This window comes from Salmo salar, chromosome ssa09, assembly GCF_905237065.1.
Source record: "Salmo salar chromosome ssa09, Ssal_v3.1, whole genome shotgun sequence".
In the NCBI taxonomy this organism is placed as follows: domain Eukaryota; kingdom Metazoa; phylum Chordata; class Actinopteri; order Salmoniformes; family Salmonidae; genus Salmo; species Salmo salar.
In genome coordinates, this window is record NC_059450.1 from 78,476,695 (window position 1) to 78,503,233 (window position 26,539).

At 43.6% G+C, this 26,539-nt stretch overlaps 2 protein-coding genes across 6 annotated transcripts in view; one reads left to right on the top strand and one right to left on the bottom strand.

Annotated features, from left to right (window-relative positions):
* The first annotated feature begins 631 nt into the window (after nt 1-631).
* hdac3 (Histone deacetylase 3) lies at nt 632-11,772 on the top strand. 3 transcript variants are annotated; one of them, NM_001279006.1, is given in 15 exon segments: nt 849-996; nt 1,496-1,578; nt 1,826-1,968; nt 2,179-2,260; nt 2,417-2,473; nt 2,589-2,644; nt 2,752-2,885; nt 3,490-3,570; nt 3,922-3,995; nt 4,088-4,152; nt 4,429-4,518; nt 4,662-4,720; nt 4,793-4,872; nt 5,004-5,161; nt 10,745-11,772. In NM_001279006.1, coding segments are annotated over 15 exon segments (1,287 nt in total). In that variant the 5' UTR covers nt 849-941; the 3' UTR covers nt 10,815-11,772.
* Nucleotides 11,520-26,539, bottom strand: part of LOC106611982 (myotilin) — a 28,738-nt gene continuing 13,718 nt past the window's right edge. For 2 of the 3 annotated variants that reach the window (XM_014212728.2, XM_014212726.2), the window contains exons 2-17: nt 26,410-26,468; nt 26,052-26,190; nt 25,796-25,861; nt 25,135-25,276; nt 25,019-25,042; nt 24,740-24,859; nt 24,436-24,604; nt 20,492-21,349; nt 20,224-20,371; nt 16,360-16,455; nt 15,400-15,467; nt 14,575-14,707; nt 13,943-14,150; nt 13,682-13,847; nt 13,312-13,445; nt 11,520-12,274 (exon numbers count right to left, since the gene is read on the bottom strand). In XM_014212728.2, the coding sequence (XP_014068203.2) occupies nt 12,147-12,274; nt 13,312-13,445; nt 13,682-13,847; nt 13,943-14,150; nt 14,575-14,707; nt 15,400-15,467; nt 16,360-16,455; nt 20,224-20,371; nt 20,492-21,349; nt 24,436-24,604; nt 24,740-24,859; nt 25,019-25,042; nt 25,135-25,276; nt 25,796-25,861; nt 26,052-26,190; nt 26,410-26,417 (2,607 nt within the window). In that variant the 5' untranslated portion in view covers nt 26,418-26,468 and the 3' untranslated portion in view covers nt 11,520-12,146. The remainder of the gene's footprint in view (nt 12,275-13,311; nt 13,446-13,681; nt 13,848-13,942; nt 14,151-14,574; nt 14,708-15,399; nt 15,468-16,359; nt 16,456-20,223; nt 20,372-20,491; nt 21,350-24,435; nt 24,605-24,739; nt 24,860-25,018; nt 25,043-25,134; nt 25,277-25,795; nt 25,862-26,051; nt 26,191-26,409; nt 26,469-26,539) is intronic. The other variant, XM_014212729.2, reaches the window with a different exon arrangement.

Here is a 26,539-nt window from a genome sequence, read left to right on the forward strand (position 1 = left end):
GCAATTTAGATTTTGGCCACTAGATGGCAGCAGTGTATTTTACAATTTATTGGACTGATCCAATGAACCATTGCGTTTCTGTTCAAAATGTTGTATCAAGACTGCCCAAATGTGCCTAATTGGTTTATTAATACATGTTTAAGTTCACTCTCCTCAAACAATAGCATGTAAGTCTTTCACTGTAATAGCTACTGTAAATTGGACAGTGCAGTTAGATTAACAAGAATGTAAGCTTTCTGCCAATATCAGATATGTCTATGTCCTGGGAAATGTTCTTGTTACTTACAACCTCATGCTAATCGCATTAGCCTACGTTAGCTCAACCTCCAGCGGGGAACCCACCGATCCTGTAGAGGTTAACTGACTTGCCTAGTTAAATATGTTTTGTTACAAAAATACAATTCCTCCAATCCAAAGAATGCATAGGTGGGCGCTAGACAGCCCGCTGTGCCGCTTTGTGGTCAACGACTCCCATTGTTAGGGCGGATATTCACCCGATTAGCCACCAATCACCCCATTAAAAGGTGGAATCATCTTACCAATCACACAAACTCCCGGGAAAGGTTTTGGGGTTGGCTTCTATGGCGAACATGCGCACTCAGTCTTAGTTAAAATCACCATTGAAAATGTCGCGTATCACACAGTACAATGTGTGGTTCTGAATCACTATTCAAAGGTAACGCGTACCACATTCACCATATGAATTGTGTGATTGGTAAAATGTTTCCACCTTTTAATGGGGTGATTGGTGGCAAATCGGGTACACTATACATAATCTTTGGTACTGTCTTTGCCCGCCCCCTTCGCTTGTCGCTGGACAATGACGTATGTTTTACTCGCTGTTTACAATGGCGACTACTTTCTAAATGAAGGAAAGATACATTTACAGTAGCGAACAAATACCCAGCGAACGGTAGAAAAAGCAAGAAGTCTCTTTTGCAATGTCCAACAGAACAGCATATTTTTATGATCCGGATGTGGGGAACTTTCATTATGGTAAGATTCATTTTGGTTACAAAAGGCACGAAGCAGATTAGCATGTTAAGAAGCCGGCTAGCTAACTATTTAAATTGTTGTTATTTAGCAGACGCTCGTATCCAGAGCGATTTACAGGAGTAATTAGAGTTAAGTGTTCAATGACATATTGAATGATTTTTCAGCTAGTCAACTCGGGGATTCGAACCAGCGACCTTTCGGTAACTGGCCCAACGCTCTTAACCGCTAGGCTACCTACTATTTCCTCTTCAATTTGTGATTAGCTCGATAGCTAACTTTAGTATTAGATTCTTATTTCTGCTAGCAATCAGGTGAATTGAACTCGCTAACGTTACTAGCTATTAGTCGTGTGTTTTCAAGAGTTTCTTTATTCTACAGCTATTTAGCTGGCATGTTATAAATGATAGCATCACGCAGAAGACCCACAGAGAAATCAGGACATTGATAACTGCATATGAGAGGACAATCAACGGACACATGTTTTCCTTTCCTTATCAAGGTGCTGGTCACCCTATGAAACCCCATCGTCTCTCGCTGACGCACAGCCTTGTTTTGCACTATGGCCTCTACAAAAAGATGCAGGTAAGTCCTGCTGATGATAAACATGCTGAAAAGGTTGGGGATGTAATCATTAGTCCAAACAGTTTTGCAACTAAAACAAGGGTTTCTATTGGCCAAATTCAGGTAGGTCCCTCCCCGTTTATGTCTGTTTGCTTCGTTTAAGAAACGTTTTGCAACATAATCAGCTAAATGAATAGGCCCTGATTAAACCAGACAAGTTCATGTCCTTCTTGACACCATGTTAATTTGAATGGTCCTTGTTTCACAGGTTTTCAAACCATACAAAGCCTCACAACATGACATGTGCCGATTCCACTCAGAAGATTACATTGACTTTCTGCAGAAGGTCAGCCCCAACAATATGCAGGGTTTCACAAAGAGTCTCAACACCTTTAATGTTGGGGATGACTGGTGAGAATGTCTTATCATCTTCTATAATGTATTAGCTTACATTACTCCCTGGCGTATATTTGGATTCATGTGACTAAGATCTTTTGTGTGAAATACATATTTGTCAAAGTGCAGAATGTTCTTTTGACTCATGTAATATTATGATCAGTGTAATGTGCAGCTGTTGATCTATCTATGTGGCTTGTATAAAGGTAACGTGTCCTCTGTCAGCCCTGTATTCCCAGGCCTGTTTGAGTTCTGCTCCAGGTATACAGGAGCATCTCTACAGGGAGCAACACAGCTAAACCACAAGGTATGCCCCCCAGCAAACTCATCTTATTTTCTGTTATTAATGTATTCTATTTACGGCTCGGACATATTTATTAAGACCCATTCAGCAATTTATACAGCCAGGTAAATTGTTGACCAGATTTAGATTTGATCAATGATCGGGACCGTTGCTTTGCAGATATGTGACATCGCCATCAACTGGGCCGGGGGTCTTCATCATGCTAAGAAATTTGAGGTAAGAATTAGGCAACATTTTGTTTCTTTGTCAAGACAATTTATTTCTACGGCCTCTGGTCACCTGCCTATGTACAGCTCTATGATATCATGATTTCATTTGTTTTGGTTTTCAGGCCTCTGGATTTTGCTATGTGAATGACATTGTCATCAGTATACTAGAGCTTCTGAAGTAAGAGCAAAGCACCCCTACAGTCTTTTTATTATGTTTTTGTCCATTTTGTGGGTTCACGTCCCGCTAAGGATCTCTAACAACTAATAATGTAAATGTCCCTTTAGGTACCACCCGCGTGTGTTGTACATAGACATTGACATTCACCATGGTGATGGGGTGCAGGAAGCCTTCTACCTGACTGATCGGGTCATGACTGTATCCTTCCACAAGTACGGGAACTACTTCTTTCCAGGGACAGGTATGACGAGCCATATTAAAACTGTTAAAACCAGAAATACAGATACAGTTGGGACAGAGAGATTGAAAAACAGCTTCTATCTCAAGGCCATCAGACTGCTAAACAGCAATCACTAACTCAGAGAGGCTGCTGCCTACATTGAGACTCAATCACTGGCCACTTTAATAAATGGATCACTAGTCACTTTAAACAATGGCACTTTAAATAATGCCACTTTAATCATGTTTACACATCTTACATTGCTCATATCACATGTATATACTGTATTTTATACCATCTACTGCACCTTGCCTATGCTGCTCGGCCATCGCTCATCCATATACTTATATGTACATATTCTCATTCACTCCTTTAGATTTGTGTGTATTAGGTATTTGTGGAATTGTTAGATTACTTGTTAGATATTACTGCGCTGTCGGAACTAGAAGCACAAGCATTTCGCTACACTCGCATTAACATCTGCTAACCATGTGTATGTGACCAATAACATTTGATTTGAGTTTGTCTTAATTACAAAATTATTGAATATCTCTATGGGACAATAGAGGTTGTCTTAATGAGCTTATTCTTTGTTTAAACAAATGTTGTCTGTTTTGTCCCATAGGTGACATGTATGAGGTAGGGGCTGAGAGTGGCCGGTACTATTGCCTAAACGTGCCTCTCCGGGATGGGATCGATGACCAGAGTGAGTAGTGTCCTTCCTGGATCTCCCACTCAGGCTGGCTCTCTGGCGCTCCACTCTGATAGTGCTATTAGACTGAGGCCATTGAGATGTCTCTGGGGAGTGCTATTATAAGATGTTATGCTGCCTGACTGGTAGTTTACATGCACTCTAAACTATTTACATCTATCTGATGGCTGTTACAGTTCAGAAGGTCTGATAGTATGCAGGATAATATCCAACAATCCAACAACAGACGTTTCCTTATTTTTGATAGGGGATCAATTATATCACTTTGTCAATATCAAAAATTCTTGAAAGGATGAATTTTCTTCCATGTGTCCAATACCTTAACATTATATCACTCTGTTTTAGGCTACAGGCAACTCTTTCAGCCAGTCATCAAGCAAGTGGTGGACTTCTACCAGCCAACCTGTATCGTTCTTCAGGTGATAATTTGGCAGCCAGAGATCATCAGTGGTATTTTGCATGAATTGTGGTATTGAGTATGGGACTCACATGCACCTCTTGTCATTGACAGTGTGGGGCTGACTCTCTGGGCTGTGACAGATTAGGGTGCTTCAACCTCAGTATACGAGGCCATGGGTAGGTGTCTTGCTCAATAAATAATACATTATAACCCTCACCAACACTTAAATCAGTCTTAAATGGCCTTTGAATACAGCTTTATGGGTGTCTTAATAGAGATAAGGATACATGTTTGGAGGATGGATTTCAATGTACTCTATATTATGAGGATGCACTGCCACCTGTTGGTAGGAGAACAAATTTAAGGGATTAAAGAAAACCAATCCTGTACCAATTTAACACAGGAGCCAGGTTATGGTAAACTCTCTCACCCAGGGTACATGTTTTCTATAGGGAGTGTGTGGAGTTTGTGAAGAGCTTCAGGATTCCCCTGCTGGTACTGGGAGGAGGAGGGTACACAGTACGCAACGTGGCCAGATGCTGGTGAGGGCTCATTTCTCTCAGTGCTGTAACTGAACTATAGTGGGGAGATTAGGTGACAGTTGTTTTTGATGGAGACCAGGAGAACATTCTCACAGTGTATATGGAACCACTTAAGAATGAACTCTGTTGCTCTTCTATTCCAGGACCTATGAGACCTCCCTCCTGGTTGATGAGCCAATTAGTGATGAGCTGCCCTATAGCGGTAAGCGAGCAAGCCTAAGCTCTTCTGCCACAGTTTTTCCATTTGCTAATTTTTTTCTCCTCACCCCTTCAGAGTACTTTGAGTATTTTGCTCCAGACTTCACACTCCACCCAGACGTCAGCACCAGGATAGAGAACCAGAACTCCCGACAGGTCAGTTTGAGGACATACAGCATGCGGTTCTCCCTCTCTCTTTCTGAACCACAGTCTACATACTGTTTAACAATTCAAACAGAATTCTCTCCATGGTGTAAGTCATTTATCTCCATCTTGTGCTTGTTTAGTACCTGGAGCAGATCCGTTCAACGGTCTTTGAGAACTTGAAGATGTTGAACCACTCCCCCAGTGTCCAGATCCACGACGTGCCCTCGGACATCCTGAGCTACGAGCGCACTGACGAGGGAGACCCAGATGAGAGGGGCTCAGAGGACAACTATTCCAGGTCAACACACACTGCCATATGTGACGCTAGAGCCGGGCAGTATGGGGAAAAACAATTCATATCGCAATAAACGTACATTTTTTTTGGACAAATATGGACAAAGTCAAAGTCAGATTGTGATAAATATAACTTTTACGCAATATTTTTTTATTTTTTTATGGACAGTTGCAGGTCTCTAGCAAACAAAATCAATTCCAGTGCCAAGTAAGAAAACTGAGATGGTAGCCTATGATTAAAAAATAACATTTTTTAAAATCTAAACAATACATGATTGATGTGCAACCTGTCAAAATAGGATCTAGATTTTATTTATGACACTTCAGAGAATTTGCTAAATCCTTGTGCATATTGGCAATATTACTCACCACCTAAGGAAGTGGGAACTCAAAACACTAGATTGCTAACTCTAAATATGATTGTTGCTATGTAGGCTAGTTGAATACTCTATCAGTAAATGTAGGCTAATGTCCTACAAACGTTCCAGCGCTAGGCCTTGGCTACCTGTTAATTTTTTAAAATAAAAATAATTTCACCTTTATTTAACCAGGTAGGCCAGTTGAGAACAAGTTCTCATTAACAACTGCGACCTGGCCAAGATAAAGCAAAGCAGTGCGACAAAAACAACAACACAGAGTTACTCATGGGATTAACAAACGTACAGTCAATAACACAATAGAAAAATCTATATACAGTGTGTGCAAATGGAGTAAGGAGGTAAGGCAATAAATAGGCCATAGTAGCGAAGTATTACAATTTAGCAAATTAACACTGGAGTGATAGATGTGCAAAAAAAGTAAATAAAAACAATATGGGGTTGTGGTAGGTAGTTAGGCTATGTACAGCTGCAGCGATCGGTAAGCTACACAGATAGCTGATGCTTAAAGTTAGTGAGGGAGCTATAAGTCTCCAACTTCAGCGATTTTTGCAATTCGTTCCAGTCATTGGCAGCAGAGAACTGGAAGGAAAGGCGGCCAAAGTAGGTATTGGCTTTGGGGATGACCAGTGGAATAAACCTGCTGGAGCGCGTGCTACGGGTGGGTGTTGCTATGGTGACCAGTGAGCTGAGATAAGGCGAAGCTATACCTAGCAAAGACTTATAGATGACCTGGAGCCAGTGGGTTTGGCGACAAATATGTACAGTTGAAGTCGGAAGTTTACATACACTTAGGTTGGAGTTATTAACTTGTTTTTCAACCACTCCACAAATTTCTTGTTAACAAACTATAGTTTTGGCAAGACGGTTAAGACATCTACTTTGTGCATGACAAGTAATTTTTCCAACAATTGTTTACAAACAGATTATTTCACTTATAATTCACTGAATCACAATTCCAGTGGGTCAGAAGTTTACATTACACTAAGTTGACTGTGCCTTTAAACAGCTTGGAAAATTCCAGAAAATGATGTCACGGCTTTAGAAGCTTCTGAAAGGCTAATTGACATAATTTGAGTCAACTGGAGGTGTACCTGTGGACGTATTTCAAGGCCTACCTTCAAACTCAGTGCCTCTTTGCTTAAAATCATGGGAAAATCAAAAGAAATCAGCCAAGACCCCAGAAAAAAAATTGTAGACCTCCACAAGTCTGGTTCATCCTTGGGAGCAATTTCCAAACACCTTAAAATACCATGTTCGTCTGTACAAACAATAGTATGCAAGTATAAACACCATGGGACCACGCAGCCGTCATACCGCTCAGGAAGGAGATGCGTTCTGTCTCCTGGAGATGAACGTACTTTGGTGCGACAAGTGCAAATCAATCCCAGAACATCAGCAAAGGACCATGTGAAGATGCTGGAGGAAACCGGTACAAAAGTATCTATATCCACAGTAAAATGAGTCCGATATCGACATAACCTGAAAGGCCGCTCAGCAAGGAAGAAGCCACTGCTCCAAAACCGCCATAAAAAAGCCAGACTACGGTTTGCAACTGCACATGGGGACAAAGATTGTACTTTTTGGAGAAATGTCCTCTGGTCTGATGAAACAAAAATAGAACTGTTTGGCCATGATGACCATCGTTATGTTTGGAGGAAAGAGGGAAGCTTGCAAGCCGAAGAACACCATCCCAACCGTGAAGCATGGGGGTGGCAGCATCATGTTGTGGGGGTGCTTTGCTGCAGGAGGGACTGGTGCACTTCCCAAAATAGATGGCATCATGAGGAAGAAAAATTATGTGAATATATTGAAGCAACATCTCAAGACATCAGTCAGGAAGTTAAATCTTGGTTGCAAATGTGTCTTCCAAATGGACAATGACCCCAGGCATACTCCCAAAGTTGTGGCAAAATGGCTTTAGGACAACAAAATCAAGGTATTGGAGTGGATCACAAAGCCCTGACCTCAATCCGATAGAAAGTTTGTGGGCGGAACTGAAAAAGCGTATGTGAGCAAGGAGGCCTACAAACCTGACTCAGTTACACCAGCTCTGTCAGGAGGAATGGGCCAAAATTCAACCAACTTATTGTGGGAAGCTTGCGGAAGGCTATCTAAAACGTTTGACACAATTTAAAGGCAATGCTACCAAATACTAATTGAGTGGATGTCAACTTCTGACCCACTGGGAATGTGATGAAAGATATAAAACCTGAAATCATTCTCTACTTTTATTCTGACATTTCACATTCTTAAAATAAATTGGTGATCCTAACTGACCTAAAACAGGGAATTTCTACTAGGATTAAATGTCAGGAATTGTGGAAAAACTGAGTTTAGGAAACAGCAGAGGGAGCAGCCCCCTATCTACATTGACGGGACAGTGGTGGAGAGTTTAAGTTCCTCGGCGTACACATCACGGACAAACTGAAATGGTCCACCCACACAGCGTGGTGAAGAAGGCGCAGCAGCGCCTCTTCAACCTCAGGAGGCTGAAGAAATTTGGCTTGTCACCAAAAACACTCAAACTTTTACACATGCACAATCGAGAGCATCCTGTCGGGCTGTATCACCGCCTGATATGACAGCTGCTCCGCCCATAACCAGAAGGCTCTTCAGAGGGTAGTGAGGTCTGCACAACGCATCACCGGGTGCAAACTACCTGCCCTCCAGGACACCACCCGCTGTCACAGGAACGCCAAAAAGATCATCAAGGACAACAACCACCCGAGCCACTGCCTGTTCACCCGCTATCATCCAGAAGGCGAGGTCAGTACAGGTGCATCAAAGCGGGGACCGAGAGACTGAAAAACAGCTTCTATCTCAAGGCCATCAGACTATTAAACAGCCATCACTAACATTGAGTGGCTGCTACCAACATACTGACTCAACTCTAGCCACTTTAATAATGGTAAAATTGATGTAAAATCACTAGCCACTTTATATTATATAATGTTTACGTACCCTACATTGCTCATCTCATATGTATATACTGTACGCTATACCATCTACTGCATCTTGCCATCTTGATGTAATTAAATGTATCACTAGCCACTTTAAACAATGCCACTTTATATAATGTTTACATACACTACATTACTCATCTTATATGTATATAATGTACTCTATACCATCTACTGCATCTTGCCTATGCCGTTCGGCCATCACTCATTTATATATTTGTATGTACATGTTCTTATTCATTCCTTTACACTGGTGTGTATAAGGTAGTTGTTGTGAAAGAGTTAGGTTATATTACTTGTTAGATATTACTGCATGGTCGGAACTAGAAGCACAAGCATTTCGCTACACTTGCATTAACACCTGCTAACCATGTGTATGTGACAAATAAATTGGATTTTATTTGTCTAAGGTGTATGTAAACTTCCGACTTCAGTTGTAGCGAGGGCCAGCCGACGAGAGCATACAGGTTGCAGTAGTGGGTAGTATATGGGGCTTTGGTGACAAAACGGATGGCACTGTGATAGACTGCATCCAGTTTGCTGAGTAGAGTGTTGGAGGCTATTTTGTAAATGACATGGCCGAAGTCGAGGATCGGTAGAATAGTCAGTTTTACGAGGGTATGTTTGGCAGCGTGAGTGGAGGCTTTATTTGCGAAATAGGAAGCCGACTCTATATTTAATTTTGGATTGGAGATGCTTAATGAGTCTGGAAGGAGAGTTCACAGTCTAGCCAGACACCTAGAATATGTGGACAACTACAAATACCTAAGTCAAATCCGTCCAGAGTAGTGATGCTGGGCGGGCGGGCAGCGATTGTTTGAAGAGCATCCATTTAGTTTTTCTAGCATTTAAGAGCAGTTAGAGGCCACGGAAGGAGTGTTGTATGGCATTGAAGCTTGTTTTTAAGTTTAACACAGTGTCCAAAGAAGGGCCAGATGTATACAGAATGGTGTCGTCTACGTAGAGGTGGATCAAGGAATCACCCGCAGCAAGAGCGACATCGTTGATATATACAGAGAAGATTCGGCCCGAGAATTGAACCCTGTGGTACCCCCATAGACTGACAGAGGTCCGGACAACAGGCCCTCCGATTTGACACGCTGAACTCTGAGAAGTAGTTGGTGAACCAGGCGAGGCAGTCATTTGAGAAACCAAGGCTGTTGAGTCTGCCGATAAGAATACGGTGATTGACAAAGTCGAAAGCCTTGGCAAGGTCGATGAAGACGGCTGCACAGTACTGTCTTTTATCGATGGCGGTTATGACATCGTTTAGTACCTTGAGCGTGGCTGAGGTGCACCCGTGACCAGCTCGGAAACCAGATTGCATAGCGACGAAGGTACGGTGGGATTCTAAATGGTCAGTGATCTGTTTGTTCACTTGGCTTTCGAAGACTTTAGAAAGGCAGGGCAGGATGGATATGGGTCTGTAACAATTTGGGTCTAGAGTGTCACCCCCTTTTGAAGAGGGGGATGACCGCGGCAGCTTTCCAATCTTTAGGAATCTCAGACGATACGAGAGGTTGAACAGACTGGTAATCAACAACGGCGGCTGATCATTTTAGAGAGGGTGCTGATTTGTAGGCCAATTCACTGCAAATTGCTCTCTGCGGGCACATCAAAACCACAGCCCACTGCAGTTCTAAAGTGGTGTCATGAACTCAATAGCAAGAGGTGAGAAATTATACAGAAAGCTGTGACTTTCCTCTCTGTAGCTAGAACAGTAGTCGCTTAACTTTTTCCCACAATAGCAGTTTGAGCAACGGTCATTTTCTTAATTTATTTAACTAGGCAAGTCATTTGAGAACAAATGTTTATTTACAATGATGGCCTACATGTGCTTGTGCTCTCAGAATGCATCTCACACAGCGGCCAACAGCGAAACAGGCAGATACTTTCATAGCAGGAATCAACATAATGCAAAGCCCATTACTGTTGACCAAGTATTTGTTTTAGAACAATCTACAGGAGTGTTGTGTAGCAAAATGCCTCGGTAAGAGGAAGGCAATGTAACTTGTTTTATCGTCCCAGCTCTGTGACACACGTTAAAGGAATCAATAGGACCAAGGACAGGATTCAATCCGATTGCGCCGACAAATGCAGCATTTACCGTGGATGTGGTGTCTGCACGCACATCGCCGACAACACGATTGGATTGAATCCCAGCCTTAGTCTACGTGTATATAGTAACTAACTGACATTAGTATGGTGTGGGATAGTCTGGAACTAAATAGCTTGTTCTCTTTACAGGCCAGAGGCAGCCAATGAGTTCTACGATGGTGACCATGACAATGACAAGGAGAGCGATGTGGAGATCTGAACGCTCAGATGTCAGACTTTTTCCCCTCTGGTCGCTCATGATATTATTGGGAAACCATCAAGGCTGCAGTCAGCGTTGACTAAACTTTTCCCCAACAAATGGACATACTATACTCAGAGCGAGACACTACCACAATTTATTCGTTTTTTTTTTTTTAACTGTCCAACATTGAGTATGGAGAGGACATTGTCAAGCACTTCAAATGTTATTCCTCACATTTAGTAGACTAACAGTGAAATACTTACTTACACAATGAGTAACGATAACAGCTATATACACAGGGTACCAGTACGCAGTCGATGTGCAGGGGTACATATGACTAGGCAACAGGATAAACAGTAGCAGCAGTGTGTGATGAGTCGATTCACCAGAAGACATCCTAGAGGGGCCCAATACAGCCAGATAAACAGTATAACAGAGGGCATGATTGTGTATGAAATGTCTGGGCCTTATCAGCACAGGATGAAGAGACTTCACCTTGGTCCAAAGGGCTTTGACTTCCTGTGGTTGCTAGGTGCTTTGTCAAAAGGGACCTGGGTCTTATATTTACCAGTTTTCACTTCGCACACGGCGGTCATCTGCATAACAAGTAAAAATGTTTTGATTTTCTTTTTCTTCATGAAAAACTGCATGCTACAATGCTTCCCATCTATAAAGAACTCAATTTGCCATTTATATTTTGAAAGTGAAATGAGACCACCTGTGTTAAGGTCAGTAAAACTTTATTACGCATTCATTCAATTTCACATACACGGTACATAAGACTTCACAAAATGTTTTTCTATGGTCAGAATCAGACCGAGGTTGTTGTAAATTTGGGTGAAGGCAACCATTTACATTTCAGAATTGTCCAATAAATAGTTTATACATTAAAATAATTGTACCTTTAAAACCAGAAAGAGTCAATTGAAGCAGCAGTCATAAAAATGCTGCTTTTCATAAAGGAACTTCAAAAGAGTTACATGTCTGGAGACAATACATGATTCATTCTCTATCAACTAGAACAGCAAACCACAGAGACAGCATTTGACAAAGGTCTGTGCTCGGGCCAGGTAAGCTTCACCATACTAGAGGATGATGTTGAGGAAACCATCTGACCAGGCCACCCTTGATTAAAAAAAACCCCAGAAGGACTCAAACTAAAGTGTTTGACAAATGCAGGGACTGGTGAGGTGTCCTGGGTTGAGACTGAGGCACTGTGGGTATCTGATTTTAATTTCCTCCCCCAGACAGACAACATGACTGCCTCAGTGGACAGAGACTGACTGATAGACCAGTATAAAGTGAAGCAGAGGGGTACAACAGGTTATTATACTGCTGGTTTAGTGTCGTCTAAAGCTCCTCACTCTCATAAAGGGGGGCCGTGTGCTGGGGGGGGTCCGGAGTCAGGATGGGGAGATGGCTGAGTAGGGGGACTTTAAAATGCTTGCCTGTAGGGGGGGCAGGCTTGTTGGTGCGAGCTGCAGAGACAGAATGGAATAAAAAGGTCAGGATATATTCAGAATAGAACCCTTGAACCTCTAATGCAATAATAGAGGAAATGTGTTTGAGCCAGGTAATAAAACATTTAAATAAAGCCGGTCGTTGTCAAATGTTACCAACCTATTATTTTAAACATTCTGAGAAATGGTTAGATCTCCTAATCCACAGGAGGAGGAATGTGTAGATATCCTAAGAGAGTTTCCTAAAATAACCAGAGAAACCGCTCTGGTATAACAGCTTATATAAGAGATGTATTAAGCCCCAGCTCCAGTTACAGATTCAACCCTTGGGGGTCGAAAGACAAGCTTTCCTTCTGGTCAGCAGAGTGCACGGCCAAATGTTACTGTACATGATCCATTACAGACTTGACGACTTCAGCGAGCTAGGCTGAATGGAAGTTAACTTCATCATGGCCGCTCTCAGTCCGCATAACAGATGGCATGTTATGTGATCGAGGGGAAATACAATAGCCAGCCAGGCCCGCATTTCCCTAGTAATATATCTGCTATGGGTTTCTAATCAGCCTGCACTGCCATGGCAACCATTTGCGGGACAAGGGATACATTCCAGGGAATTACCCTCCATTTACACTGGAGAAACACAAGCTAGAAAGAGGCCTCTCTGCTTCATTCTAACAGGAGAAAGTTCTACGAATGTTGAATAACAGAACATTTCCCCCTGCTGCTACAGTACATAAGTTATTGTACAACACTGGTAATTCATAGTACAGTAGTGCAGTGTGCCATTTCACTGCCCTGCCATAGCAGACATTCTGAGTGCAAGGTTACGTTGTCTGTCTTGGCTGTAATCCCTGCTTGTCCCACTAGTGCAGATGTCAGCATGAGGACAGCTGTGTAGAGCCACAGGAGGTTGATAGCCAAAGCTTTTGTGGTGTTTATGAGTTGAATTCTAAACAGCTACCATGGACAGGGAACAGCCAATTTACCTCTGAACTGAACACTAGTCTGTGCTTAACTTCAAACCACGCACGCACAAATGCACAAGGTCCACTTACTTCCTACATCCAGTCTGGCATTGCAGGTGGACATGCCGGCCTCATTGATGGCAGACAGTGTGTACCAGCCTGCATCAGATTTGACTAGCCTCTCAATGAGCAGGCATTGACTTCCTGTGCCGTCCTGGTACAGGCTGGGAGACAGACATCAGGCCTGGGTTAACCTCTTATGGAATCAATAGAACCTCTCACTTTCAGCTAAGAGGTTCACATTACCTAGCAAAGCTATATCAGCTAATTAGCACATGTACACTTCAGATATATTCTACTCAGCTAAGGGACAGAAATTACAATCTCTACTGTGAGTATTTCTCCTTCTAAAAAAGCTGTACAAATGTCCTGAAAGTGATGGAATTGAAGTTCCACCCACCTCATTCTGGTGGGGTCAATGCGTAGCATGTCTTTGTCCTTCTTCCAGAAGAGCTTTGGTGGAGGGGAGGCAGCCACCTTAGACTCTAACCTCACTGTGTCCCCCTCCAAGGCACGAGAGTTCAGCATCTTCTGGACGAAGGTAGGGGGGCGAAGCACCTCCTGGGCTGGAGAGGAGATGAAGGGTTGGGGTGAAGGTGGAGCAGTGTCATCAATGCTAAGCGATGGGAATTCATTTGACAGTAGTCAAAACAGCCCTTACCGATAACCTCCAGTTTCATGGAGAAGCGGTTCTCCCCGGCGCGGTTCCTGGCAATACACTCGTAGACTCCGGCGTGATGCACCGTCACGATCTCGATGATGAAGGAGTGCACGCCCTTCTCACACACCAGCATCTTGTGGTAGTCGTCCGGACGGATGGCTTTACCATCCAGGTACCAGGCCACGTCTGGGGTGGGCAGACCCCCCACCTGAAGGCACAGCCAGAGGTGTATTCATTAGGAAAAAAACTGACTGGAACATTGAGGGACAACCTGAACTTGCCCAATAAGAAAATAAATTGATACGGTGTGTGCTAATGAATAGGACCCTGGGAGAGTGTGGACTGTAGTGTCGACTACTAGGGGGTCATGAGGGGGCGTAGTGCAAGGGCCCAGAGTGGGGGGTGATAGGGAGTAGAGTGCAGCTTTTACAACCTGGTTATTCTATTCACAGGGGCTATTGGGTTTCACCAGAGGCTTTCATTACACTTGAATAAAAGTGTTGCATGAGTCAGTGTCATAGTTCAACAAGGTCTTTACAGAAGATACCTCAGCAATAAGTTCCTACATAGGAAATGGATCCCAGCTATCAACATGCATTACTAAACTGATTAGAGCGTATCCAGTTCTGTACCTTGAAGTCGATCCTACAGAACCTGCCCTCCTCCACCGTGAGGTCCTGGGGGACCTGGATGAAGCGCGGGGCATAGCACTTCTCCTGGATGGCTGAGCCCTCGTTGACATCAGTACCAGAGTGGTGTTTGCCCCTTGAAAAAAATAATAAGAAAGAGCGAGAGAGAATGAAAGAGCGAGAAAGCGAAAGGAGAGAGGATAGGAACAAAGGAGCTTTCATAACTGCTCTGATGGCTGAATGAGGGAGTTCTTATGCAGACAACAGAGCTCACTTATCTTTTCAGGTTCAGAGAGCTAATTGAACTAATGAATGGTGCTGCATCACCATTCATGCTGAACAACAGTACAGAAAACCCCATAACATTGACAAGCAAATTAACAACAAGTCCATCCATGGATCCTAAACCAACTCACTTCAAGCAGCACAGCATGTGCCCTTTACATACAGTACATCATTGGAAGACAAGGCAATCTCAGGAAATACCAGTGAGGAAGCCACACAGCCAGAGAGACATGTCAACACGCTCAGTACATGGTCTATAATTGTCCTCGTTACGGCATGGCCGGGGGGGAACCGGAGCCCGTGGTAGACGGTGGAAACGGCACAAACACACGGCAGTGCCAGGAAACCCAAACCGGATCAGACAACCTGCCTCCCAATCCCAGAACTCAAGCCTCATTCACACAGATCTTCACCCTCACGTGGAGCACTGCGTCCCGCTTTCTGGTCTCCTCTCATCACCTACAGCTTCATTATGTAATGCAGAACACATTCCATACCAGCAAAACTGTATACCAATATGTAATGCATTATCAATTTATGCACATGCTTTTGCCGTCCGTTGGTGAAAGGTACCATATTCCTCCGGTGTTACGTCCCTCTGGTGATTCTGGCTGCAAGAGAGGACAGAGATTTGGGAATTAAAAGTATGCAATGGACCCGTCTGTGTGTAAAACCATTCCTATACTGTTTATAAGCTGCGATTCATCTCTGCCTCTACACTAGCCAACACTAAAGTTGACCCACAAAGGTTGTCTAGGTTCAAGGCTGCATCTTCTCCTGAAATGCATTACTTTGAAACAACCTTTTTAAATAACCTGAATTTCTAATCTTTCTAAGTACATGACACTATGCCAAGGTCAATGGGAATGGTTGGATGTAAAGGGCTAGGGGCTATACCTGTGGTGTGGGCACATGTGTTGTACTGTGTGTGTGGTGGTCTCTTCCCAGCATCCTACACTACAAATCCCTGGGAACATGCTGCTTTGGAACACAATCTTCACCCCTGCTATTTCTAGCTGCATTCTTTGAAGAGCGCTGTGGATTGGCTGTAGACTTATCTCCTGTGACTGACGAGGACAGAGCCAGAGGCCAGTCCCATTGTGTGAGGAGGATTCAGGGGTGATGGACAGTGACAGGGGACTAGTCACACACAGTACAGGGAACATCCCGTCTAACCTAAACCCAAATACTATTAGTAACGACGGCTCCCAGCCTGACAAACTATTATCAGAACATCTGGAAACATACAGTAGCATGCCAAAATATGTATCCTTTAAATACAATGACTTGAGCTAAGTGAACTACTGTATTGAAGAAAAGTGTACTTTCTATGCCTGTGATGTGGTTGTCCCACCTAGCTATCTTAAGATGAATGCACTAAGTCTCTCTGGATAAGAGCGTCTGCTAAATGACTCAAATGTAAACGTCCAAGTGTAGGTACCTCCCTAAATAACTTTCCTACAAACTAAATGGGCTGTAATGGATGATGTAGAAGTGATATACCTGGTCGGGTTGTGAGTCAGAGGAATTCTCAAAGACAGAGGCAGCGTTATCTGGACCCAGCAACCTCCGAGCCATGCGCTCCTCATAGGACAGCTTCTGTCAAGAGACAGACAGGAAACCAGCCACTGGTCAGTCAGTATACTGCAAAATGCCAGTAGGTTCCAATTCGTTAATTGGAAGCAATATGGTGGAAACTCCACCACTGAAATCTTTCTACCTATTAAGATATGCAAACATGGAAGGGTTGTGGATAAGTTGGAAGGGGTAGGGAGTGAATTGGGACCAGCTGTGCCAGTAAATCTGTCCATAGAGCAGCCTCCAATGTTATTGTGTCTATTTCAACACAACAGCTACCTTGTGTTGATCATAGTACACTGGTCCACTAAGCCCCTGGGATTCCACTGAAGCCTCCATTCATTGGAAGTTGGTTTCTATTGAAGAATGAACCTGGCATCAAGGATGTTGTGTGTCCTTGACATTAATTACATTAATATAGGAAGGCTACAAGGGAATGATAAATTACTAAATCTAACTTTTCCTCTTGCATAGTTGCCAGGTCCACATTGTGGTATTAAATGGTCTGATGTACGCTGATATGGGTTCAAATCAAATAGGAACCACACATTTTCATGTACAGCATTCATGTGGTAGTGGAGTAAACAAATACTTATTTAATGTGGTTTGGGAATAAACTAACATTTAGATTGTAGCATCCTTCTTGACTCACATACTATACATTTCCCCATCTACATACATACAGTACCAGTTGTAAGTTTGGACACTCCTACTCATTCCAGGGTTTCTTTATTTTTACTATTTTCTACATTGTAGAATAATAGTGAAGACATCAAAACTATGAAATAACACCTATGGAATCATGTAGTAACAAAAAACAAAGGTGTTAAAGAAATCAAAATACACTGCTCAAAAAAATAAATGGAACACTTAAACAACACAATGTAACTCCAAGTCAATCACACTTCTGTGAAATCAAACTGTCCACTTAGGAAGCAACACTGATTGACAATAAATTTCACATGCTGTTGTGCAAATGGAATAGACAACAGGTGGAAATTATAGGCAATTAGCAAGACACCCCCAATAAAGGAGTGGTTCGGCAGGTGGTGACCACAGACCACTTCTCAGTTCCTATGCTTCCTGGCTGATGTTTTGGTCTTTTTTTGAATGCTGGCGGTGCTTTCACTCTAGTGGTAGCATGAGACGGAGTCTACAACCCACTCAAGTGGCTCAGGTAGTGCAGCTCATCCAGGATGGCACATCAATGCGAGCTGTGGCAAGAAGGTTTGCTGTGTCTGTCAGAATAGTGTCCAGAGCATGGAGGCGCTACCAGGAGACAGGCCAGTACATCAGGAGACGTGGAGGAGGCTGTAGGAGGGCAACAACCCAGCAGCAGGACCGTTACCTCTGCCTTTGTGCAAGGAGGAGCAGGAGAAGCACTGCCAGAGCCCTGCAAAATGACCTCCAGCAGGCCACAAATGTGCATGTGTCTGCTCAAACGGTCAGAAACAGACTCCATGAGGGTGGTATGAGGGCCCGACGTCCACAGGTGGGGGTTGTGCTTACAGCCCAACACCGTGCAGGACGTTTGGCATTTGCCAGAGAACACCAAGATTGGCAAATTCGCCACTGGTGCCCTATGCTCTTCACAGATGAAAGCAGGTTCACACTGAGCACATGACAGACGTGACAGAGTCTGGAGACGCCGTGGAGAACGTTCTGCTGCCTGCAACATCCTCCAGCATGACCGGTTTGGCGGTGGGTCAGTCATGGTGTGGGGTGGCATTTCTTTGGGGGGCCGCACAGCCCTCCATGTGCTCGCCTGACTGCCATTAGCCTGACTGCCATTAGGTACCGAGATGAGATCCTCAGACCCCTTGTGAGACCATATGCTGGTGCGGTTGGCCCTGGGTTCCTCCTAATGCAAGACAATGCTTGACCTCATGTGGCTGGAGTGTGTCAGCAGTTCCTGCAAGAGGAAGGCATTGATGCTATGGACTGGTCCGCCCGTTCCCCAGACCTGAATCCAATTGAGCACATCTGGGACATCATGTCTCGCTCCATCCACCAACGCCACGTTGCATCACAGACTGTCCAGGAGTTGGCCGATGCTTTAGTCCAGGTCTGGGAGGAGATCCCTCAGGAGACCATCCCCCACCTCATCAGGAGCATGCCCAGGCGTTGTAGGGAGGTCATACAGGCACGTGGAGGCCACACACACCACTGAGCCTCATTTTGACTTGTTTTAAGGACATTACATCAAAGTTGGATCAGCCTGTAGTGTGGTTTTCCACTTTAATTTTGAGTGTGACTCCAAATCCAGACCTCCATGAGTTGATAAATTGGATATTTATTGATTATTTTTGTGTGATTTTGTCTAGGATGTGTTGTTTAAGTGTTCCCTTTATTTTTTTGAGCAGTATATATTTTATATTCTTCAAAATAAGCCACCCTTTGCCTTCATGACAGCTTGCGCACTCTTGGCATTCTCTCAACCAGCTTCATGAGGAATGCTTTTCCAACCATCTTGAAGGACTTCACACATATGCTGAGCACTTGTTGGCTGCTTTTCCTTCACTGAGGTCCAGCTCATCCCAAACTCTCCCAATTGGGGTGTGGAGACCAGGTCATCTCATGCAGCACTCCATCACTCTCCTTCTTGGTCAAATAGCCCTTACACAGCCTGGAGGTGTTTTGGTTCACTGTCCTGTTGAAAAACAATTTATAATCCCACTAAGCCCAAACCAGATGGGATGGCGTATCACTGCAGAATGCTGTGGTAGCCATGCTGGTCAAGTGTGCCTTGAATTCTAAATAAATCACTAACAGTGTCACCAGCAAAGCACCCCCACACCATCACACCAACTCCTCCATGCATCACGGTGGGAACCACACACGCGGAGATCATCCGTTCACCTACTCTGTGTCACAAAGACACGCCAGTTGGAACCAAAAATCTCAAATTTGGACTCATCAGACCACAGGAGATTTCCACCGGTCTAATGTCAATTGCTCATGTTTCTTGGCCCAAGCAAGTCTCTTCTTATTATTGGTGTCCTTTAGTAGTGGTATCATTGCAGCAATTCGACCATGAAGGCCTGATTGACGCAGTCTCCTCTGAACAGTTGATGTTGAGATGTGTCTGTTACTTTAACTCTGAAGCATTTCTTTGGGCTGCAATTTCTGAGGCTGGTAACTCTAATGAACTTATCCTCTGCAGCAGAGGTAACTCTGGGTCTTTCTTTCCTGTGGTGGTCCTCATGAGAGCCAGTTTCATCATAGCGCTTGGTGTTTGCACTTGAAGAAACTACAAAGTTCTTGAAATGTTCTGTATTGACTGAACTTCAAGTCTTAAATTAATGATGGACGTTTCTCTTTGCTTATTTGAGCTGTTCTTGCCATAATATGGACTTGGTCTTTTACCAAATAGGGCTATCTTCTGTGTACCACCCCTACCTTGTCACAACACAAGTGATCGGCTCAAACACATTAAGGAAAGAAATTCCACAAATTAACTTTTAACAAGGCACACCTGTTAATTTAAATGCATTCCAGGTGAGTACCTCATGAAACTGGTTGAGAGAATGCCAAGAGAGTGCAAAGCTGTCATCAAGGCAAAGGGTGGCTACTTTGAAGAATCTCAAATATAAAATATATTTTGATTACTACATGATTCCATAGTTTTGATGTCTTCACTATTATTCTACAATGTAGAAAACAGTAAAAATAAAGAAAAACCCATAAATGAGTAGGTGTGTCCAAACTTTTGACTGGTACTGTATATCCACACAAAAACAAACATTTCCCTCCCCACTGACACCAGGTCAGTTTGTTAAAAATGGATACCTGGCTGTTTTGCCTACGGGCCTCTTTGGTACGCAGCTTCTTCTCCAGATCCTGGATCAGGGCGTCCTTGGAACCCTGGATATCCTCATCCGTGTTGCGGGACCCTGGCCTAGGAACAGGAGCCTTCTTCAGGGTGGGCTTGGGAAGGCTGGGGAGGGAACGTGAACGGGATAGCCAGAAGACAACCATTAACACTAAAAACGTAATGCTATTACACACTAGTAATATTTAGACATTTTATTTACTGTTCAAAAATATAGAAACTCACATGTTTGGGGTCCCTCTGTAGCTAGGAGGCAGAGACACACATGAGGGAGGAGGAAAGGGGGGCTGTGGCATGAAAGCTGGGGGGGGAGTTAGTGAGTGGAGAGAATGACTCATAGGCAGGCTCTGTGTAGGGAGAGACAGTCCCTGTCCCATGTGCAGGGAGGCATCAAACCTGGGCTTGGGCAGGGGGTTGGGGGAGATAGCTGGGGATAGGGGCTGAGGAATAGACATGGGAGCAGGCTTGTAATGTGGGGTGGAGTGAGAGGGCAGGACAGAGCAGAGGAAGGCAGCTGGAGAGGACTGGGGCTTGGGCTCAGGTGGGGCTGGGACACCGGCATAGGCCCTGGGGGTGAGGGTGATAGTGGAGCGCATGGGGGCGCAAGAGTGGGACATGGACTGGGCAGTGGAGGAGGGAGGAGGAGGATCACGAGGGAACACCGTCAGCTGTGAGGATGCAGGGGTGGAAATGGGGAAGCTCAGATTGGGAGAGGATGGAGAGGCCTTGCTGCTGTTCCCGTTGGGCTGAGGCAGAGCCTGGGCGACATTGTAGCTGGGGGCCTGAAAGGCTGGCTGAGACTGGATGAACTGGCGTGGCCGAGCATAGTTGAAGGCACTGGGGGCGAAAAGGCTGGGGGAGAAGGTGGGCAGGTCAGCCACACTGCTGCTCATGCTACTGCCTCCAAAGTATCTTGAGTTCTGGTAGCTGGGCTTGCTGGGAGTGAACAGTTTTGGGGTTGTTTTTTTGGTTCTGCAGGCTTTAGGTGACCTCTGACCCTCTGAGCTGTGGATACCCTCTTCACTCACACTGAAGGGCTCCTCTAGACTTTTACTAGGTGGCTGCAGCTCTGAATCTGGACACCTGAAAGGGAAAACACTTTGGTAACTTAATTTGCATTACTCAAGTTAACTGGACAAGTGGTGATCATAGAAGCAACATTCCTTCCTACAATAAAATTGTTACACCAGTACCCACCTATGCACAGCCTTCTTAAAGGTGGAAAGTCCATTTTCAGTTGCCCCTTTTTGCATAGTAATAGTTCATATGTGTGCAATTTCTTTTGTCTTGCCTTACACATGTAAAATAAACATTACTTGAACACAAACAGTGTCCACATGACCTTCAAGAGAAGTGGACACATGTTGCTGTATGTTTCTAATAAAGTGTGAGTGGCTAAATCAGGAGGCTGACATTAGCTGGCAGGTGCAGTTCAGCTAACTCCGACACCCGGGCCCATGTGACGAGCATTGTGGGTAAGAGCAGAGCAGGCTACACTGTCGCCAACGATCATCAACAGAATCACACAGGGTCTAGAAACAATACAACTTATTTCTACTCAATGCTAAAGGTCATTCAGAAATAAATGATCAAACCAAGATGATTATCTGTGGTGTAGAATAAGGAGTTGTCGCCTCTGCACATGATTTACTCTGTAATCGTTCCAACTCAATAAGGCCCTGCTCTTTAATGTCAAGTCTTATATTCAGTATACATTCCCTCGATCTCTGACAGATGGAGAGCAGCAGCACACCACACAAGCTGATGTCTCTGTCCATTATGTAACAGACCAGGGTACTTTGGGAACAGTGGAATGGTATGACCTGTGATCCAGAGGAGACACTGGGATAGCGAGAGATGCTATTGGAGTGCTCCGGTCCTCTCCCTGGAATGCAGCCAGTTTTCCTTTTGTGGAAATCAGGCGGGACACTCAAGAGTTTTTCACTACACTTGCAATAACATCTGCTAACCATGTGTATGTGACCAATAACATCTGCTAATCATGTGTATGTGACCAATAACATCTGCTAACCATGTGTATGTGACCAATAACATTTTATTTGAATCCGGGCAGGGGTGGCGGCCGACAATCTTTCCATTTGAGGGAAATCAATAAAAGTAAATAGTGAGTGTTTTTGTTGATTCCATAGATGCAAGCCATTATTCAAAGCCATATTGTCCTATTAAGCAGAACAGGTAGCGAGTCCAATGGAGAAGAGTGGACTTTTCTTTTTCTACAAGAGTGGGCATAATGCAAACCTAATCACAGTAGTCTCAAATAGTCTGCTCTCAGAATCTTAGGATGATGGCTTGAGTCTATACAGTCTATTTTGGGACTTATACCTTTGTGAACCACACCACTGACAGAAAGTGCCTTTTTTTTTTTATAAACCAGGGTGTATTGAAGGGTTCGGTCCCTGCCTAGTCAAACAAACAGACTTTTGAGAATACTGTAGCTATTAGGCAATTCCACAGTAAGAGAATGATGCCAACTCAGATTTTTCACTTTAAAATGTTAAACAAAAAACAAGGATTGCAAGTTAAACAAACCATACAACGCTACGGACAAGGACTACTGTTAACAATTTCCACTTAAAATTTAATTAAAAACCTATTTACTTATACAGTGCAGATGTAACATTTGGTAACAGAATGACAATTCCTGCTTTTTCTGTCATCATTCTGTTACCAAACTTTGCATCTGCACTGTTCAAGTAGATGTGATTTTGTAAAATATGAGTGTCAGCATCCTTCTGTTACTATGGATTTGCCTTATTGATAAACTACCTCAAATACCACGTTCTAAAAGACATTTCTAAAAGCATTTACTGAACCATCAAATTCCAATGAAATCACATTCACTACAGAGCAGCACCAACACAGACAACCCAATTCTGATATTTTTTCTACTAATTGGTCTTTTGACCAATCACATCAGTTCTTTTTACATCAGATCTTTTTCAGAGCTGATGCTATAGGTCAAAAGACCAATTAGTGTAAAAAAAGATCAGAATTGGGCTGCCTGTGTGAATGCAGCCAACGTTTCTTGAACTCTTTGGTATGCAAATTTGCATGATAGGCAAGACTTGGATTACTAGAGACTTCACTTTGACACTACACTTTATAAATGAAACGCTTATGAAATGCAACAGCCAAATACCTCCAAAATATACAATTCAACCAACTCTCTGAGTGAATCACTGATATATGATATGCAGACATGAACGTCAACACTAACATGGACAGGTCATTTCCATTTACTTACTCAGAACATGACCACACAAGGTTTTATATAGACTACAAATGTATATATTTCAGTTGATTATAGAAAAAAATAAATCAATTACAAACGTGTATAATCAATTGCACCTGTGACAAATTAATCAAACAATGCATTAAGCTTACCTGGATAAATGTTCCTAGATTAAATATCGTATGCTATTTCAGCTTCAATAAAGGCTGCACCGCAGAGGAGAGTTAAATGTTTGTGATGAGAGTTGGAGTGCAACAGGTCCGTAGTAACTTGTGTACACCCACATCGGGTATGCAGAATGACGTGCGCGCCGACTCACAGGTGATTTCAGAGCGCGGCTGTAATGCGACCCCTGACCTGCATTTATTTTTATTTACGTGTCACAGTCGCCCCCATTCGTTGTGCCTTTCTAGCCTACACACAAGCCTTTATAATCTCCTATTTAATAACATGGTATATACTTAGTTCCTTGCATTATCTAAAAAAATGTTTTTTTTAAGGACAAATAGGCTAAATAATCCCCTCCCTGTTATTATAATCAGATGATAAACCATCTTCAAACCAAACAATCAGCGCTGTAAGTAATACCTCTCTTAATCAAGTCCTAATTAATTAATGAATGTATACAGAGAATTCGATCATACAACTTTTTAAACTGTTGCAGCCTACCAGCAACTTCAAAACAAGGCAATAGCCCACTCTTGTGGCAGTTGAATCAAAATGACATTAGGGAAACACTGTATTTCTCTGCATCCATGCCACAGCAAAGATTACCTATAAAATAATTCCTCAAAATTTTACATTTACATTATTGATAGGTATTTTGATAAATAAATACTGTCTCACAGAACAGCATACTGGACATTCATCTTTCAATTTCAGGGGTTTTGCAGGGTGTTAGAATAGTTGAACTCACTGTTCTTCAAGTGGGTGACCAATCTCACAGACTGGGCTCTCGGGCCACTCTGGAGGGAGAATCCCTGCTATGTCATGAAGTAAAGATGGAAAGTCATAAGGTTCCAGCCTGGTAGAATCTAAGGACTGCTCATCCATGGGCGTCTCATTCGCCATCTGCTCTTCCAGGTCTGAACACAGACGTGGTCACATTGTCAGAGTGTATTTCAGGATTGTATATAGATTACAGTGGATGAAGAAAGCTGTGCAGAAGCACAACAGTAGTCTCGTGTGTCTGACCAGTTCTGAAGCTAGTCTCTGCTCACCTAGGTACACCTCCAGTATGGCGTCACATGATACTGTTCCCAACTGATTCCCAGCTATACATTTGAACAACCCAGAGTCCTCTGGGAAGGCCTCGGTGATGACAAGGGTCCACAGCTCCTCTGTAGAGGTAGGAGAGGAGGACATACCAGCACCAATGTATCAGGTTTGATTGGTCATCTTATAGTGGTAAACAGGGGTAAATGTGTCCTTCAATAGCCAACTGGTAAATGTGTCCTTCAATAGCCAACAGTGGGCCTTGGGTATGTTTTCCAACTCACCTGGCACTGATGCAGAAGTAGCCTCTGAAAAAGGAGGAGAATGTTAAGAGCATTTGTATTTAGTGCCTCAAAGGTCATTCTTGGTCTGTTTCACACTGTGATCTACTGCTACTTACGCTTTCTGAGGATGCGGATGTCAGCTGAGTCCACTATCTGCTCGTTCTCACGGTACCACAGAACCTGCAGTGGTGGCGTTCCACGAATACGGCACTCTAGAACCACCAGCTGACCCTTGACCGTGCTGATGTCATGGAGACGCTGGACACAGGAGAGAAGTGGATCAAAGCTAATGGCTGTTGACACCCACATACCATCACCACCAAGCTCCTCCTATCTCAACCACTCTCCTCACCTCAGCCCTACGCACATACAGTGGGTACCCAGCTGTTAGTCATTTAATAGACGCTCCTATCCAGACTTACAGTAGTGAGTGCATACATACACTTTTTCGTAGCTGTTTAGGGAACAATCATTAACAAACTGACAAGAAGGATGCTTTTGACATTTTTTTGACCTCTGACAGCAATTAAGACAATGGTCTTCGTCATCTTTTGACTGAAAAGCTGTGTCATATTCGGATAACTGCCTAGGACGTCATAAGGATATAGAGTAGGTGTAAATCCATTTGAATGGCAAGGATCAGGCCACTGGACACACTGATATAAGGAGGAAGGATCCTTCATGAAATGTATATAGTGCCAACCCAACCTAAACCTTCAGTTCCATATTCAGTCACCAGATGGGAGTAAAGATGTATCCTGTATTTTTTTTTTTTACCTCGACAAAGGTTGGGGCAACGCCACCACCTCCTGAATACTGTCTGGGGTAGGATGGACTCTGTGTCTAGAAACAAGATGGAACAACAATCAGTAGATAACAAAATACAAAGTAGCACAGTCAATATGCTGTCTGTGGGTACATGACATCATGAATATTGATCAGGAGCAGTTGAAGCTGTTGAGTGTGTATATCGTGTGTTATGGAGGTGTGACGAGCTTGGTGAGTATGTGGAGTGTGTGTGTGTGTCAGGTACCCTCTGGGGGCTGATGCAGAGGGGCTGCACCAGGCTGGACTGTCTCTGCTGCTGGACCACAATGGAGGATGAGGAAGAGGAGATTGCTTTGGAGGAGCTGGAGATGGTCAGGGACATGGTGCTGGTCTTCTTCTGGATGCTACACACACACACACACACACACACACACACACACACACACACACACACACACACACACACACACACACACACACACACACACAGACAGACCCCAAGACGGCGTGAAATCACACAGTTGTCCCCGTGTCGTTCCAATGTCTCAATATCTTACGGAAAATGATGTACTGGTTCTCATTGAAAATGTTTCATTCTTGTCATTCATGTCCTTTCAACCTACTGTGCCATGTTTCAGGCCTTTCCAGGGGGAGTGTCACTGTGTCCAATAGCTGCTGATTTCTGTACAGAGGGAAGGGAGAATGAGCATGAGCTGCAGATGCTTATACCTATTATACACCCATATCATTATT